Source organism: Mytilus edulis, chromosome 1 (genome assembly GCF_963676685.1).
Source record: "Mytilus edulis chromosome 1, xbMytEdul2.2, whole genome shotgun sequence".
NCBI classification, from domain to species: Eukaryota; Metazoa; Mollusca; class Bivalvia; order Mytilida; family Mytilidae; genus Mytilus; species Mytilus edulis.
In genome coordinates, this window is record NC_092344.1 from 112,723,062 (window position 1) to 112,743,012 (window position 19,951).

General features: G+C 31.2%; 1 protein-coding gene across 2 annotated transcripts; it reads right to left on the minus strand.

Moving 5' to 3' along the window:
* Positions 1 to 2,303: 2,303 nt before the first annotated feature.
* Positions 2,304 to 19,271, minus strand: LOC139500452 (neuroligin-4, Y-linked-like). Of its 2 annotated transcripts, XM_071289192.1 has the most exons (11): positions 19,009 to 19,271; positions 18,168 to 18,326; positions 16,300 to 16,444; positions 14,446 to 14,631; positions 13,210 to 13,418; positions 12,069 to 12,198; positions 11,073 to 11,162; positions 6,646 to 6,716; positions 5,440 to 5,578; positions 4,600 to 4,735; positions 2,304 to 3,351 (listed from the first exon to the last, which is right to left on the minus strand). In XM_071289192.1, the coding sequence occupies exons 1-11, from the start codon at positions 19,189 to 19,191 to the stop codon at positions 3,180 to 3,182; spliced, it is 1,620 nt and encodes a 539-aa protein (XP_071145293.1). In that variant the 5' UTR covers positions 19,192 to 19,271; the 3' UTR covers positions 2,304 to 3,179. The 2 variants fall into 2 exon arrangements, with proteins under 2 accessions (XP_071145293.1, XP_071145298.1); XM_071289197.1 differs by lacking the exon at positions 14,446 to 14,631 and having other exon boundaries at positions 19,009 to 19,256.
* Positions 19,272 to 19,951: the final 680 nt, after the last annotated feature.

Here is a 19,951-nt window from a genome sequence, read left to right on the forward strand (position 1 = left end):
ATTCCTATAGATAAGAAGGGTATCACAGACGTAATAGTATAGTATTTATAGTTTCCTTTGTCTCATGCACCTTTCGTATGTATGACCTTCGAACTTCTATTTTTCTGACTGCTTTTCTGACTGCTTTTTTGCAAGACTTTTTTCATTGTTTTTTTGTCTTTCTTATGTTATTATTGAACAAATATTTTGACATTTCGAATTTCTTCCCAGCGTTACATGAAAATTCCATAAACATTTGTAATCATAGAGATAGTTTTTTCAAATTTGTTTTAAATTGTCTCAGTGCAACATTATAGTGTTTACTTGCATTTTCATAGTTTTACATGAAAATCAGAAATTATGTTGTCAATATAATGATATTTATATAAGTATTATGTAATATATGATTGATTGCTAATGACGCAACTATATATCAATGTACTAAAAGACAGTGAGGTGAGCAATTGTAGTATCATAATTGTTTACTTCATTTACAACAAGATGTCGTTAAATGAAAAGTAAAATCACAAAAATACTGAACTCAGAGGAAAATCTAATCGGAAAGTCCATAATCACATGGCAAAATCAAATGACAAAATACATCAAAAACGAATGGACAAGAACTGTCATATTTCTGACTTGGTACAGGCATTTTCAAATGTAGAAAATGGTGGATTAAACCTGGTTTTATGGCGCTAACCCGCTCACTTGGAAGACAGTCTCATCAATTTTCGTTATATTTACATTGATGCGTTAACTACACAGACATAATAAATAAAATAGTCAGAATATGGGTACATCAGTCCTCATCGTATAACAATTTTAAAAGGAACAATTTAACAAAACACAATTTTTTCACAGACTTATGTTTGGTTATCATATTTTAAAAAAATATTGATATTTTCCACTTGTATCACATGTTTTGGAAATAATTCAAGAATGAGATTTCAAAGAGACTGAACGAGACTGAAAAGTCAGAAGAATACATCCTTAAATCAATTCAATGGCTGCGAAGAATTGATATGTTTGAGAAAAAAATTACGGACGACTGATGGTGGACTCATCTGTAACAGCGTTGTAGCAGCTAAATGGATATTTAAGAAAACTGACAAAAACGCTCACAATGTGTGCGAGTGTTCATTTGGTCTTCTAGATAGATAAGCAATTAGAACAAATTTTTAATTTTCTTGTTCGTCATTTTTTCTTGTTGTTCAATTTAGGGGGTGACAAGTAATAAGAATTTAGAATAAATTTCGAAAAGTCACCTTTTTTTTTTTTTTGTATTCCGTTATTTTGTATTTTTTCAACTAAAAATGATATTTTGATGGAAAAGGTTTAGCTTGCAAACTCTACCCATTTTAATAACGCAACACACATATGTGATTGTCTTACTTCAGTTAATTTTAATGGTTTGTGGCTGCATGAAACAATAGTTTAATCTCTCCATCATAAGATTTATCAATTGAATTATGCCTTTGGTTTTCATATCATCGGTCGATCACTTATTCATATTACCAGTTAAAGTTAAATGATTCATCAGATTGTTTATCAGTTCTGCACACGTAAATTATCTGCCCAATGCGTTTTCCGTTTAACTATAGATATAAGAATAATGCGATGAGGTAAAATTAGTTTTGAGACAACTATCCACCCTGAGTATCCACCAGAGTTTACATTAATGGATGAAAGCAATTAAAGGCAACCGTACGGCCTGCAAAAATGAGAAAAATAGTCCATACCGTACAGTCGGCTATAAAAGACATCGACATGAAAGATATGAACATATTAATTAAAAACACTAACGACCTAACTTATAACAAAATAATTAACGAACAACAAATAAGACAGATATCAACAACGACAACCCCTGAACTATAGGCTCCCGACTTGGGACAGACATATAACAAACGTCACGGGGTTAAACATGTTTTTGAGCACTTAATTTACATGAGACAGTGGTGTAACAGCACAATATTTGAACAAAATATATCTAAGAACTATAAAAATCAGTGGATCATGGAACTCCAAACCAACCCTCCCATCTTTTTGAACGTTTGTGTTATGAATTTTTATAAATTCCAAGTTATATCAAGGATTTGTATAGTCTTACTATATTCTCCTCTATTTAACATGTTATATCTCGTACCCTTGTAAGTCAATCGCCTATGATCAGAAAACATTACAATCAAGGAGATCATACAGTGCTTGTGTAAAGATCTTTTCGGCAGTTTACTTTTTCCATTTGAAATAAACAGAATATTGTATAAAAACATGCATGCTAATTATTATTTTTGGCTTCTTAATAATCAATGACACAGTAGGAATTATATTTGCATATTTATTTGTCCAACAACATTGAGAAGGAAACATTGTAAACATGCATATGTTTTATGTTATTGCATGGTAGTATTTTATACAATAATTAAGCACAGCTGAATTCAATACCAGTTTGACGAAACGAAGTTATAAAACAACTTTACTTAATTTCAGCATAAAAGTTCTTCGTTTTTTCATAACTGCATTGGTGCTTGTCTGCATACAGATATGAGAAAAAAGTTAAATAAGTAAAATAATGAACTACAATAAAAATTAATATCGGAAAGTCCCTTATCAAATTGCAAAATCAAAAGCTCATACACATTAAAGAATGGACAACAACTGTCGTATTCCTGACTTGGTACAGGCATTTTTAATGTAGACAGTGGTAGATTAAACCGGTTTTATAGCTAGCTAAAAGCTAGCTAAACCTCTCAGGCACATGTATATTGATACCAATATGTGCACAAAATAAACACACTTAAGGTATAAATGTCAAAAATAGGAGTACAACAGTCGACATTGTGTTATAATCTAAATCATTATAAAAACAAACAACTATGTCAATAAAGAAAAAACAAATTGCATATAGTCAAAGCACATAATCAAAAATGAAAGACTAAGAATACAAAAATGACCACAGCACAACAATACAATGGTGAGATGCATCAGTAACAAGTCAAGCAAAAAGGATATTACCTTGGACTAAACAGTGAAGGTTGATACTTTACAAGGACAAATAAGAGAACACTAAAGCATGCAATTAGATGATAGGCAACGTCAGTATCTACAAAATATAAATATCAGTAAAATTATTAGAGGTGAAGCTAATCCTATTTTTCCCATGCCATCCCTTTCTCCTGAAGTACATTATCAATTCGCCATTAACATGTAAAGTTGAACGGAAATAAGTATTTGTACCAAAAATCTGTTCTTGGTTGTTTATAATTGACTTCCTGTGTAACAACTGTTTGACCATTGATATAATCCAGTTTATTATACGATTTCGTGTCAGGATTGTAGATTTCTAACTCCATACTACCCGATTTCCAGTGTCTAAAATATTTAACAGGAAGACAATTATTATCTCAACTTTTGATATATTTATGAACATACATGAGGTGATACCAATATGCATTCAGTGACAGGATAAATCATAATTTGGTAATTGAAATTGTAAAAAACTATTAAATGTCTTCAGCATTTCATGATTTTGTTAATTTTAATGTTAAAGTTAATTGTGAATAGGGAAGATATGCGATATGGGGGTCATTTTTTGTCATACACACGGTCTTTGGTAAAATTTGGTATTACTAAAGGCTTTCTCTAACACATATTATTACTCTTACCAGAATGTCTTTTTATGTGTAGTATAATAAAGATATATTGTGTAACTAAAATTAGTTAATCGTATATATATATATAAATCAATAAAAAAAGCTGCATGGTTTGAGTTTCTTGTTGATTTTCATAAAACGGAAAGTTACTTGCTTCCATTGCACTTGGTCTGTGGTGGACCGTTATCTAAATGGCAATCTTTTTTTTCTCTATTCTGAAGGTTATTTAAGAAAATGGTGCAGTATCATGTATTTTTCGCGCAAAGGTTTTAGTGACGACGTCAGACAATGATTGAAAAAAGCTGTTAATAAACTCAAAACTAACTGTGAGGTTTTATGAATTAATAAAAACCGATATCAATATCATGACGGTCTTTTGAAATAAGCTTTTAATTTAAGGATGATGAAACACACAAAGAGTACGAACAAATACAAAAATAACAAAATGGAAATTCACCATAAGAACTTAACTCCAAGGAAAAATCCAAGCCGAAAATTTCCTAATCAAATGACAAAATGAAAAGCTCATACACATCAAACGAATGGATAATAACTGTCATATTCCTGACTTGGTACAGGGATTTTCTTATGTAGATTTAACCTGGTTTTATAGCTAGCTAAAACTCTCACTTGTATGACAGTCGCATGAAATTCAATTATATTGACAACGATGCGTGAAAAAAACCAAATAGACATAATACACAACAACCGTTTCTTATTTGGCGGTTAAGTACTTTTGTGATTCATAATCCTCTCACTGATTCACGATCAGAGATTAAAAGCAAGGTTAACAACAAAAAAGAAAGATTCACATATTATTTAATGATGACGATACACTATCATATCAAACGGTATGGGTGTAGAACTATTACCTCTATCACATTATTGTAAACTTTTCTATACTTAAGTATTTACTTTTCGTCGCTGTAAAGTTTTGGCATGTTAAACCTATTTTACGTTTACCTACCCTCTTTTAACGAAATCACCGATAATGTTCATGGTCTTTTCAGAAACTTTGGCATCACGTGGCGTATAGTTAAACTTTGGATGTCCAACTGTTGGAATTCCAAAAACATAAAACAAATCCCACCCGTGCTGGACTCCTGAGGAAAAACATAAAATGAATATATTTTTGTAATTAAAGGCAACAGTAGTATACTGCTGTTCGAAATTCATAAATCGACTGAGAAAAAAACACATCCGGGTTACAAACTAAAACTGAGGAAAACGCATCAAATATAAGAGTACTATGACACTACAGAAACATAACATTAAAACGTAACACACACTGAAACACACTGAAATATACAATGGCAATTTTCCCGACTTGGTACAGGACATTTTAAGAAAACAATGGTGGATTGAACCTGGTTTTGTTGCATACAAAACCTCCCGCTTTAATGGCAATGTTAAATATAACATTAAAATGGCAACATTACAGGACAGGACAACAATACAAATGAATGGGAGAAAATATTGGACAGCGAAACACACGAATAAAAGCTACCAAAAGGTACCAGGTTCGAAATTTAATACGTCAGACTTGCGTTTCGTCCACACAAGACTTACCAGTGACTCTCAGATGAAAAAAGTTTGAAAGCCAAAACAAGTACAAAGTTAGCTATAAAAGTTGTTCAACTGGTTCATTATTGCACGAAATAAAGTGTTATTTACTATTATAAAACAAAAACAGTTAAATTAAAATCATTATATCGAAACAATTGTTGTCTCTTGATAATCTAATACTTTCGTCTATGTAATGGAGATATAATACATTTGAATGAAACGCCCAAAAAAAATGCATTACCGATCCAGTCAGGTCCAGTTACATTCTGTGATATATATTCAAAACTCAGTGTATAAACTTGATTCATCCATTGGGAAATCATGTCTGCAAGCTTTATCATTGGCGCAAACATATCGACATCTGCCATCAGTTGTAATGCCTGAAATTTTAACAGCATTACAAATTCTTTTGTAAAGTGGGTAAATATATATTAGTTCTAGGTATCTTATCATTGCATATCTTTGTATATTTTCTTTGTGTTCCAAACAAAAGATTAGAAATCAAACATTTAAGAGAAATAGTTTATTCTGATGTGGAAGCTCATTTTTAAGCTCATGATCAACCTTATTCTCCACGGATAAATAAGTTCAAAATGTATTAATATGTTGTTTTATTACCTTGTAAGAATTTTAAATCAACTGACGTTTACGAAGATAGTGGACACTGTGGCTGCTGGTTGACTCGGGGTCATACCTCACGTCCTTTCTTAGTAACAGCTCTCATTTGATTACTTCACATCTCAGATATATGATATAAGGGAAAATTTGTGATAAACCTGTGTGTTTATAGTTCAATATTTTGAAATATTGTCGGACAATTCGATGAATTTAGTCTCAAGAGTAAAACTATCAAAAGCGGCAATGCAGTTTTTGCGCACTTAAAACCCGTCACATATTGCTTCTGGACCTAGTTAGGGTATCTGGTCATACGTCTGTGTATCTATTTGATTGGTTATTTTAGGAGGAGTAGAATGTTGGTTTTGTTTTGTGTAGTCTGTCGAAATGTCTAATATTTTCGGTTATTCTTTATCCTTTTAAAGTATATGTCTCAAATGGAAACGAAAAATAAAAATCTCAGATCGTGGTTTATAACTACGCTGTTTAAGCCACATATTTTCGAGTATAGTCTCAAGTTAGGATTGAAATCTTTGTGTTTTAGTTGCGCACAGTTCGTCAATTAGGAATGCCGACAACATATAAAAAATCACATACAAGGTCATACAAGGTCAGCAGAACATATCACATCTAAGGTCAATATATTATTTAACTATTTTTTCATAGAACTTTCGAAACTAGGGAAATAAAACTTGTATACTAAATCGTCTAAAAGATAAAAATGAAAATAAAACAAACAAGGTATATTTGTTAAATATATATTTATATATTATATAAAGATAAATAACATGCATGTATAAAATAAAAGTATTATATGTGTTTGGTCACTCACTTGAGGGTAACTTGAAATATTTAATTTCTTCCACTTCTCCAGTTCTTGTTTAAAGCTGTGTTTAAAGCTGTCTAAAAAAAATAGTGTTAACCATAACATGAAATTATATACATTGTATGATTTATCTTTTTTAACTTTACATACCTTTCAACATATAGTTTTGTATTGAAAACCAACAAAACACTGAACAAACCAATTAAACTATCACGTACTGTAATCTTTTATTGAATATCAAACAGAAGTCAATTCATCTTTAAAATTTTAACACTCTTCTTTCACGATCCTTTATATAACTATTGTTATGAGTTATCAATGGTGTTTATTACTATTATTATGAGTTATAAATGGTAAGAAAAATCCTCTTAGTATGAAAAACATTAATACTTAACAAATAAATCAGAAAAACCAAAAGGCAAAGCGCTTGCGATTTGCAAAAAATATTGAACATCTTTACACCTTAATATCGACTCTTCTCCAGGAAATCCAATGGCTCAATCTGATAAATAACGATTATAGTAAATTGATTCTTTCTCCTGTTGATCTCGCATTTAGCCTTTTCAATATTTTTTTTATTCCAGCGGCACAGATGAGTCTTTTGTAGACGAAACGCACGTCTCGCGCAAATACAATATTCAATCCTTGTATCTATGACGAGTTTATTTATTGAGACCTTATATTGAAGAGATAATGTCTTCCAATGTACTCATAAATGCTTTTTGAATGCATTTTTGAAAGCAAAATTCTCCCGAAAGAAGACTATATTGGATTTATATTAAATATGCGTCAAACAAATAAATATCTAGAATAACTCTACATGGTTTGTTGATGTTTGGAATGCTAACGCTTTAAATATTTGTATAATTTTGCCAATTCAGCATTCTAAATGATAATGAAACTCGTCGTCAATGACAATTATAAAGTCACTAATTATATCAAAATTTAATCATCTGTTCCTTTCCATCCCCGGTCCAGATGATAATATGATACGTCAACTTAACAGTAAAATTTATTCATTCATTTGGGATGATAAGCCCGACAAGATAAAGCAGGGTCTGCTATGTCAAGAATACTACAGAGGGGCCTAAATTAAAACTTACTTAGGTTAGAAGATTATTTAAGTCTAAATCCAAATGAATTCACTAATTTACCTTAACACAAAATATAAATTTTACAGACTTGACTTATTTTCGAATTTTTAAAAAATAAAAAAACAAATTTTCGGATGAAGTTGTTCACGCCTGGAAAATGAGGTCAAAACTCAGATGTCCATTTCATTTTAGGAAGTCATTTCGGCATCTATACGGCATTACAGACATATTAAATTTGATAACATCGGCGTTTACTTGGGCACATCATGAGGCATGGACAATAAATGACTTGTAAGATGAACATGGAAATAAATTAATATAATAATGTATAATTTCAACACCATGTTTCTACAGTTTTATGGGCTTATATCAGCACTAAAACAGAGGTTACAAGCCATTGGAATGAACACTGAAAGAGAGAGAAAACATCAGGCTATTAAACCTTTTAATATTAATATTTTCTTCAAGTCAAAAAAGGGCTCAAAGAACATGTATACTATTTTAAATCAAGGAACTATACCTATAGATTTTGTAGCAGAAAAAATGGGAAGGTAATCTTAATTAAATTGTAGAAAAAATGGCAAAAATACACGTATGTGTTACCAAGGTTTCAAAAAACACGAGGTGATGTTAGTTTCAATATAGAATTATTCACTATATCTTGGGGACGAACGCTTTACTCTTTAAAATGAAACTTGTTAAAATTATTGTAATCTATGTACATTTTGCAAGGAACAGCCTGAAACTATATAGAACATTTACTTTGAGGTTGTCATATTGTAGCCGATATTTGGCATAATCTAAATTCTTGGGTTTTCGATATAGTTTACATCAGAATTCATCACAAAAAATAGGATTGTCTGAATTGCAAGATGAAACATATTCAATGAAGTGTTTCTGCATATATCAGAGGATCTGTTCTATGTTGCACCAACCCGAATCTGAGACTCCACCATCTGTTCAAGGCATTCCATCACCCAGTAGTTCACTTAACATTCCTTTACCTGAGAACACAAAACAGGGAGGTATATGTGTACCTATAGCATTTCCACAACCTATAACTGTCACTCTTCGTGATCTCCCTCATGTTACTGATTGTATAGTAGCCTTTTATCTCCTACTACTTCACTTGGTTTTTGCTCTGTATTGAAACCTTTTTCGTCAATGTTCATATGCAGTGTGGTTTCATGCCTTGATAATATTTATCCAATACATTGTTCAGCTCTTCAAAATAACTATCAACCTTTTCTTTTGTGGCAGACTTTGCACGAGACGCCTCCAATGCTCTTGTTTTGACTAAAAAACATTCTTCTGACTATCTACTCATGAAGTTGTAGTACCACTAGTTTCTAGAGGAAAACGGCAAAATCAGAGGCTATCATAATAGTTTCTGACCTTGAGTAACCATAACCATAAGCTGCCATCATACCATGGCCTACCAGTTTGGCTTCCAGCACGGTAGTATTCGGATTCAAGAATTTAGGTTGCTCTTTTGTGTACCCTACTTAAGTCAATGTATCTGAACAGTATGATTTGACAAAAATACAGAATCACAACTGAACTTACTTTCCCAAACTAAGGGTCGAATTAGTTGTAGAAAAATATGAAATATTTTAGATTGTTTTTTAATTTTGTATTCACTGCATGATATAAGACATCAAAAACCTAAAAGACTAGTGGCTTAGGTTTTTAAAGATAGCGAAAAAAGTAAACGTTCATGATACATATTCAAATTCATTTCTGTATAGTATAATGAAAGTACTGCAGTTAATTGTGTATGTAGAATTATGGGCAGTTTTAGAAAGTGGTGTAAATTCTAAATACTGTTTAAAAGAGGGACGAAAGATACCAAAGGGACATTCAAACTCATAAATCAAAAATGAAAAAGACAAACAAACAACAGCACACATGACACAACATAGAAAACTAAAGAATAAACAACACGAACCCAAAGTGTTGATCTATCCTGGGAAAAAAAATAGAAACAAAAATTAGTTTTTTAATATTAAATATATGTATGTATTCTTTTATTGAATAATTTAGAAATTTTTTCATATAATTTTGGTAAAAAAATAATTTTGTTGTTGTTTCTACTCGAAGGCAAAAGTAAAATCATTAATATACTCTAAATAAATTAATTCTTTTCTTGCTCTACCATTGCCGATTATACGATAAAAAAAATAATTAAATCATAAGATATGATCCAAACGGCGTTCCATGGTTTTTTTTCTGAGCGACGTCACACCTATATTTCCGTTTGAGTATAAGGTGTCAGACCACCAATTAAAAATCTCTATCTGTTCAACCAAATTTTGCAATTTTCACAGCTTTCTAAATATTTTACCTTAAGTTTAACTTCAAGGAAACCAGGTATATCCTGAATTTTAAATGTATCACCTTTCTACATGCCAATTTTCAACCAATGTTTAAAGTCTTATAACAAACTTCTTAACTTGAAAACACAGGTACTACCAAAATAACTCCCGGTTTTCTGGAAATCTTAAATTAGTGTACTATGTAGTGCATTAATCCTGAATTTTTTACGCAAACTCATAAACCAAAAGTTTCAATTCTGCAAATTTGTTAGTTAGTTTGAGTTAACAATGACATCAAAAGCACTATTTTGTGTCAGAGTAGGACTACTTTTACATACATTCTAAATTTGAAGAAGTAATTGGTGGTCTGACACCTATAACATTTGTGTGCTTGGCCTTTTTTGGACGCTATGTTTTGTTAACATATGAAAACGAGTAAATTATAATCCTGGTACCTTTGATAACTATTATGAGGTGAAGTGAGGGTAGTTTTGTGAATCAGAAAAAGTAGGTTATTATAGGAATCTATATTTATTATTTTGTTTTTATACATACCTTAATACGTAACATGATGAAATAGTTGATTGCGTGAAGCGAGGTGTTGTTCTGGAGGTGAATCCCGGCGAACCCAAGACACGTGCCATTTCTCAAAGTATGTCAAATTTGAACCCGCGCATAGTTATCGAGAACTGACAACGATCGAGAACAGATGAAAGCACAATATGTTTCTGATATTCATAAGAATTATCCAATGGATTTCGTTAACTGGACAATTCACAGCTGAGTAGTTTTGTGACAATGACACATGCCCTCATTGTTTAAAATAAATAATAAATATCTCTCTAAGTTCGTTTTCAAAATCTACCAAAATTTTCCACTGAAATTAATAACCAGCAACGAATACATATATTCGTCCTGTGTGCAAATTCGATATCTATAAAGAGTCTTTAGTGCATTTTTTATTCCTGGGTGCACTCAAGAGGTCCTGGGCAGTTTAAAATTAACCTGTCTTGAGAATTAATACCTTGAAATCCCGGTCTGTCTGGAAATAATTCTTGTGCAGCATATTCGATATAAGACTTTATATCAAGCCGGCCCTTTATTTCATCATAGCCTACAATTATATGTTTGATATATTACCATTTCTGGATATAAAGAGTAGTATAAACTTTTGATATTCAATCACACTATTTTCTATTTATTTAATAGAAAAATATAGTTTTCATTAACTGGTTGAAACTGTATTGACACAATTAAAGATTCTGTTTTTTTTATATATTTTCAACAAAAACAACAAGATAGGTTTGCAATTGTTGTCATGTTTCTTGTATAAGGTAGGCACAATGTTGTTCTTCGTGTGTCTTCGATCTTGACTTAGACCCTTGTTAACCTTCAGTGCATCTATGTGAGTGTTTGACTTGATGTTCTGATGTTCAGTAGTTGTCGTTTATTGATGTAGTTCATAAGTGTTTCTCATTTCTTGTTTCTTATTATATAGATTAAACCTTTATTCCCTGTATGAATGGTTTTACACTAGTAATTTTTGGGGCCCTTTATAGCTTGCTGTTCGATGTGAGCCAACATCTACTTATATCTAGTTACATGTGAAGCAGGACATATTTACACTTCCAGAACAATTGTGCTTGTTATGTCTTTTTTTTTTATAGTTTAATGTTATTATTTTTTCTCTATACTTTTATTTCTTGCTTGATTTTCTTTAAATGCTTTGAATTGGCATTTCGTAATGTTCTTTAGATTCATTATTTAACAAATACATATATCCATTAACTACAACAAACTTCATCTCGTCTCACATTAATATATATATATTGAACAATTGTAGACTTCTTAATGTTGCACAAATAATAAGTATCAATTTGTCGATAGGTTTTTTTACGCATTCTTACATCCCTATATATTATCACTTCTGTGTGGTTACAAAATACTGTTGGCGTTTGTTCTTTTTTTTTTTTTTCAAGCATTCTAAGATTATTATCTTTGGATATTCAAGCATACATACTTGACATATCTAAAGGAAAGCCTTCGTCTCGCGCCATTATAAGCAAAACTGAACCAGCGTGAAACTGTCCACAGGTGAACATTTGTTCTGGACTTCCTGTGATAAATTCTCCATCAACTACAACAGCAGCCTTCACAAAAATATAATAAAAATAGGTTGCAGCATTTCCTAAATATACACTTTATTGTTTGTCTACATAATTTATTATGCAACAATTATTTTATAAACTTTTTGTATTATACTTTACTATGGCACAATGTGTTTCCTTTTCTTTTTATACAGGATAAAAAATTAACTTGGTTCTGAAAGAGTACAGCAATGACGATTTTAAACAATGACGAATATTTACATACGTGTTGGTGACCATGCAAGGTACCCTTATTGAACATTGCACCTTGTAAGATAGGCAATTATTATGAGATAATATTTATCTTGGCCTATTTAGTTTTATGTGGCCTTATGAGATGTTTATATAATTGGGTTGTGACCTGTTAATCGTTGTTTACAAAACACAAAATTTGTGACTTTTAGACATCACTGGTACATGTGGTACAGTCGAAGGTATACTAGTAGAATGATTAAAACTTTCTATTGGACTTTCATAATATTCTATACATACTCTACGATGCGTAATTTATGCGTAATAATGCGTGTTGTTTATTCTTTAGTTTTCTATGTTGTGTCATGTGTACTATTGTTTTTCTGTTTGTCTTTTTTCATTTTTAGCCATGACGTTGTCAGTTTGTTTTAGATTTATGAGTTTGACTATCCCTTTGGTATCTTCCGTCCCTCTTTTAAACTTCTACAGTGTTCAAGAAGTTTTTTTTACAGTGTTTTATAAATTTTTCCTTCTGCAGCGTTCTAGAGGATTCCGTGACAACTAGAAAAGTATACTTAAGGATCTCCGGATCAAGAAAAGACTAGTTTCGAACATTTAGATATTTTAACAGTCAAGTTGACAATTCAATTTGTATAATATTTCTTGTTAAATTGTGTTTTGATAAATCTTGTGGAATTTATAATTGATTTTTGTCTTCTTCTTTTACTGCATACAATTTAAAGCTGGTTTCTGGTCGTAGCACAAATTACATTAAATATGAAGTAACTCAGTTTAGAAAAATGAATTACAAGCAGTTATTACCTCATGACCCCATTTTGATAGGTATTTGTCTATAGATGTCCCGTTTAAAAGATCTAAAATATCCTCGTCTTGTTGGTCTTCAGCTATTAGACTGGTACCAGGTTGACAATTGTTTGGGATAACTGGCATGCTACTAGTTTTTATACATTTAGATAACATCCAGTTCGCAAAAGCTGAACCACTGTGGATGATTGCATTTCTGAATAAACCTGTGAATTGGATAAATATGTAAATGTCCTATGCAAGCTTCGCTTTTAACGAGCTTCCTTTAATTTAGCATGTCAACGTATAATACTTCGTTCATTTCTTTGGTGAAGTTAGTGACCACGTTGGTTGTAGTTTGACTGTGCGGGTTTTTATTGTGTGTTATTTCAAATTTTACTATACATGTCTCAGATAGACAGTGGATAGGTTTGATCACATGTAAAAATCAAATCATTAGAAGATATTTTGCGATGTCAACTTATATGCACCTTATTTATCTCTCAATGATCAATTTCTGTTTTCTTCGAAAGTATAAACGTTACTATCTTTTGATAACGTATTATATGCAGTTCTTTGTTACTTTATAACTAAGTTGCCTCGCCAGTTGCTAATGTCCAAAATAAAAGAAAGTAGGCAAAATTTATTTGCTGTCGTTCAAGGTTAAAAAGTTCCAGTTGATCATTCTTATTCAACTCTCTTACTGCCTCTAGATTCAAATGCTTAAATATATATAAATGGGGAAAGTAAGAAGCAAGTGTCAGAAGTAATTATGAAATGTTAATCTTAATATATATATTTATATATGTGTATGTGTATGTGTGTGTTGTAATCAAAGTATACTTTACATTTATACTATATTCAGATAATTAAAATATTACAAAATCGAACCATAAATTAATTGAATGTACGTAAAAGACGGCTAAAATATACTACTGCTATGAACATTTCCGTTCCTAATAACATAAAACTATAATGGGGTCTCCCAAGATAGTTTTTTAACAACCACGCACAAGTCCAGTACCTACTCTTACATATACAGGATACGTTTTTTAACGAGTGTGATTGATACTAGAACATATTGTTAAAGTAACATTTGTTTCTCGAGTTCGATGAACATATCGTGTAAGGAAAGTGTTATTATCGAGTGTGATGGAGACTAGGACCTCTCCTTATAGAAAAGTTTTACAACACACCTCTTATCTTTTCTTCATTTTATTATAGAATGATATCTTTCTTGTTATATTATAATACCTTTTGTTAAATCGGATAACATGTGAAGACCTGCATCCCCAGCTCCAGCACTGTGTCCATATATTGTTACTTTTGACGGGTCACCATTGAAAAACCTAATGTTTCTTTGAACCCATTGCATAGCTAATAATTGATCCATTAGACCGTTGTTGCCTTTTATTCCTTTTTCAGGGGCAGCGTAAAATCCTGTTCATATTGCAATTGGTACAAAATATCTTATGCAATCGAGTTAGCAGAAAACAGATAAGGATTGATTTAACCACCATCGTTAAGTATACATCATATTATGTGTTTAGAATATATCTCCTGCAATGATCTTCTGATTCGAAAAATAACCTGATTGTCTTAAACAAGTTCGTAATGCGGGATTTTAGATAAATAAATATCAATGTAAATTTTATTTATTTGTATATAATTCTACTGATGCATTGTCATGTTTTTTGTTTAATAGTCAATAAAATTGAGAAAGGAAATGGGGAAGGTGTCAAAGCGACAACAACCCGACCATAGAGCAGACAACAGCCGAAGGCCAGCAATGAATCTTCAATGAAGCGAGAAACTCCCGCAACCGGAGGCCTCCTTCAGCTGGCCCCTTAGAAAATATGTATACTAGTTCAGTGATAATGTACGTCATACTAAACTCCGAATATCTAATGAATATCTACATGTATTTTTTAAAGTTCCACTGATTAGAAATTAGTTTTAGAAACGCCCATGATACGCAACAAGATTTAATTATTTTCGGTATCGTGTTTACGGTTTACTTTTTCAAAGGAACCTGATGTTCAGTGGTTGTCGTTTGTTTGATGTGGTTCATAAGTGTTTCACGTTTCTCGGGTTTTTTTTTATATAGATTAAAACGTTGGTTTTCCCGTTTGAATTGTTTTACACTAGTCATATTAATGCCCTTTATTGCTTGCTGTTCTGTGTGAGTCAAGGCTCCGTGTTGAAGACCGTACTTGGACCTTTAAAGGTTTACTTTTACAAATTGTGACTTGGACTTGGATGGAGAGTTGTCTCATTGACACTCATACATACCACATCTTCTTATATCTATAGGGATTAGCTCAATATAAATAGTCAAGCAAACAAATGTTGGTTATATTATGATTTCACTACTGGCCGACTTTTTTTTTTACTCGTACAGAAAGTCAAAAAGAAAAATAATTTTATCTTATATGGGTGACTTCAAATTAAAATCTGAAATCGTGATGATTTTCCATGATTTTCCAATTACCCTATTAATGTAACTGTCATACAAGTCAAGATGACATTATAAGATAAATAAACCGAGGTTAAAAAATGACAATATGGACCTAAGTGTAAGTGTTAGTTGTCTCATATTTACTACTTATATCTCAATTATATGCGATTTGAATAATTTTATTAATGAAATCTTGTTAGATAGTACTTGATCGGATATATTAACTAAAATTGCATCATCTATTATAGTAGTAACGTAGTAATTTAGTTATTTGATATAGAAAATTATTTCATAACAATATATTTCGTTATTCAAGACCAATGTCAATAAACAAATTATACTGTAATGTAAACACTTTAAACGATCAATTTTACAATGTCAGAGTATCTCATTCAGACGTGTGACAATGTTTTTCATACTTCGATGCTACAACACGTTTTGGTTTTCCTTTCTTTTTAAAGAGCCAAAATATAAACTATCTGAATTCGAACTAAAAACAGTAAATCAAGAAAGTTAAACGTTGCAAAATAAAGAAACATGAGTGATGTAACAGTACACGTAAAATCTACATTCCAGATCATATAATATCGATATGCTTTATATTTTATACAGAATAGATGATATTTTTACTGAAAAACAAAAGAACTTACCAAGAACGTCAAGTCTGTAGTTAAAAGATATGACAATTATTTCCTCATGCGCTGCTAATATATTGCCGTCAAGCATGGCGCCCATACCTACTACGTTAGAACCTCCGTGAATAAATAAAAGGACGGGCAGTAACTCTGTATCGACCTGTGGATATATCGTGTAAAAATAAAAAACAAAATAATCATGTGGAGAGTTGTCTCATTGGCAATCATACCACATCCTCATTTTTAAAACACTTAGATTTACCACTGAGTTTACCAGAGTAATTTTGTGTTGTTTTGTTACACCGTTGTACCATCAAAGTTTAGGAGAGGGCTGAGTAAGGATGTTAACCACTCCACATATTTCCAAAGTAAGTAGCTTATAATCAATGGTTTTTTTTTTATGTTGCTGTCTGCTCTTTTTGTTTTTCGTTTATTGATTAAGTATAAAAGCTGACGTAGATTTTCTCGTTTGAATTGTTTTACATTTTGTCATGCTGGATCCTTTATAGTTACTACATTGTCCTTTATAGTTACTACATTGTCCTTTATAGTTACTACATTGTCCTTTATAGTTTATACATTGTCCTTTATAGTTACTACATTGTCCTTTATAGTTACTACATTGTCCTTTATAGTTTCTACATTGTCCTTTATAGTTACTACATTGTCCTTTATAGTTACTACATTGTCCTTTATAGTTTATACATTGTCCTTTATAGTTACTACATTGTATCCTTTATAGTTACTACATTGTCCTTTATAGTTACTACACTGGATCCTTTATAGTTACTACATTGTCTTTATAGTTACTACATTGTATCCTTTATAGTTACTACATTGTCCTTTATAGTTACTACATTGTCCTTTATAGTTACTACATTGTCCTTTATAGTTACTACATTGTCCTTTATAGTTACTACATTGTCTTTATAGTTACTACATTGTATCCTTTATAGTTACTACATTGTCCTTTATAGTTACTACATTGTCCTTTATATTTACTACATTGTCCTTTATAGTTACTACATTGTCCTTTATAGTTACTACATTGTCTTTATAGTTACTACATTGTATCCTTTATAGTTACTACATTGTCCTTTATAGTTACTACATTGTCCTTTATAGTTTATACATTGTCCTTTATAGTTACTACATTGTCCTTTATAGTTACTACATTGTCCTTTATAGTTTATACATTGTCCTTTATAGTTACTACATTGTCCTTTATAGTTACTACATTGTCCTTTATAGTTACTACATTGTCTTTATAGTTACTACATTGTATCCGTTATAGTTACTACATTGTCCTTTATAGTTTCTACATTGTCCTTTATGGTTACTACATTGTCCTTTATAGTTACTACATTGTATTTGGTTGGCTCATTGTTTAAGACCATACTTAATGCATGTTCAGAACGAGGCGAACGTTTACATTTAATAGTTGTTTACATTAACGTCCTTTTGGTGTTTAGTTGAATTTTGTTTGATTGGCAATTAAATCACTCTGTATTTAAAAGGAACTTTAGGGTTTGAAAAGATGTATTTAGATTTGAATTCCGAAAAAGAAGGAAAGTATACAGGTATACCATAGTTCATTCTGCGTCACAGGACCTACAAATCAAAGCTTTAGAAGCTTTGGAATACAGCCTTCAGGGAGCATGCTTTACTTTGTGATTCAAAACTCATCAACTCCCTGTTTATCGAATACATAACGGGTGGGGGTATCATAAGTGAAATATAGCTACAGTTCGGCTTGTTTTTAAAAAGAAGACCTAGGTACCTAGCAACAAAGAGTGTTCTCTCCATTACACTTCTGTTTGATTTATATAGGTCATTGGAAATACATCTTAAAAACGTTTTACCAAAGTAAACAAATTACATACTTTTGGCACATATATATTCATATATAGACAGTCTTCGTCAGTTCTAACAAACTCTGGTTTATGGAACTGTATATATTCCATTGAATCCTGTGGACATGCTGGTGATAATTCGCTGGTCTCTAAAATGTTAGGCTTCCAGGGTTTAGGCTCCTGTGGTCTCTATAATTAAAATATATTTATCTTATTTAACTCTCAGAATTATAAAATATTCATCTGACCTAACTCACAGAGATATAAAATATTCATCTTACCTAACTCTCCGAATTATAAAATATTCATCAAAACTTACTCACAGTCGTTTATTTCAGTGAGTAAAGTCAAATGACTACAAAACAACAAATTAAAAATTGGTGAAAAAAATTATACGGACATAACTGTAAACGTTGAAATAAAGTCGTTCAAAAGATTTTGAGAACTTGTTGGTCATTCGGTTGCTCATCAATTCCGTTATCGATTTAGTTATAAAAGTGTTTTGCACCGAGCGCAATTGATAAGAATTATATAGATGTAACGTAAATCTAGAAGAAGAAAAACTAAAGTCTAGTATATCGATGGGTTACCTCGATTAATGAGTTTAACTTAAGTGTTTCGTAATATTCCCAATCGTTGTTTTTTCTTCTTTTAAAGACATTGAATAGAAATGAACCGCAACGATGACAGCAAATAAGAGTTATTTGAATATCATTGTTCGCTTAAAAAAGAAGATACAGACGTTTTGCATAATGTACGGATATCTCATTTTGTATGAAAACCTTTATTTGTATAGTGAAATTTTCAATTGTTCGAAGACATGATATAAACATTAATAATAATCGGAAATTTACCATTCAGACTGTCTTACCTTGAAACGTAAATGACTTATAGGAGGAGACGCATAGGGAACACCAAGATATTCCTCCACTTCTACATTCGGAACACGTACGGATATTTTCCCGCTAATTTTTCCATACACTGTGTTTCTTATTGGTAAATTATGAGGTGTACAGTAGCTGATTAACATCAAGAGGACACAAAATGCAAACATGTTGCCGTCCCGTTTTCTTTGCGTTGTTTGTATTTTTACAATAAAAAAGTTTATATGTTTACTATGTTTATGTACTGTTTTACTCTAATAGTAGGTAATTGCTTTAAATTAGGATGCAACTTGTAATGTATTACGTTCTCAAATTGGTAATACTTACTTGAGTTGAGGAGTACTATTGGTTATGAAATAACATGTAGGCGTTACTCTAGAGGTCAAAACTTGTACTAAAAATAATACTTTAAAAAAATACTTCCGTTGAATCATATCAAATTTCACTTTGTTTCTGTTTCATCTGAAATTTCTGTGTAGTTAAAAAAATTATGATGACATTTTGTGTCCTCAAACAAAAGATCAATCTGTTTTCTTTTCTTCTACGATAATTAAATTCAGAAACGCGAAGTTTCAGCTTTTGCTGGCGTGTTGCTGTGCTAGACTTTTAATGAAGTTTAAAACAGTTGAATAAAACTATTAAAAAGTGAAGATTTGTATATCGTGCTATAATTCAATGTTTTAATGAAATATCTATTATTGGTGTATAATGATCCCATATAAATACTCTGAAATTACTCTGAAATTGCATATTTCTATTTTACCACAATTGCTTGTACCGGAAAACCTTATAAAGAAAAAAGTATGTTAAAATCAAATTGTATATGATTATCTTTTGCAGTCAAAGTTCTGTAAGCACCCGTTTACGCAAATATTTGTCAATTTTGTGGTACTGACATTTAGGTTAAAAAATACATTTAAGAAAAAATGA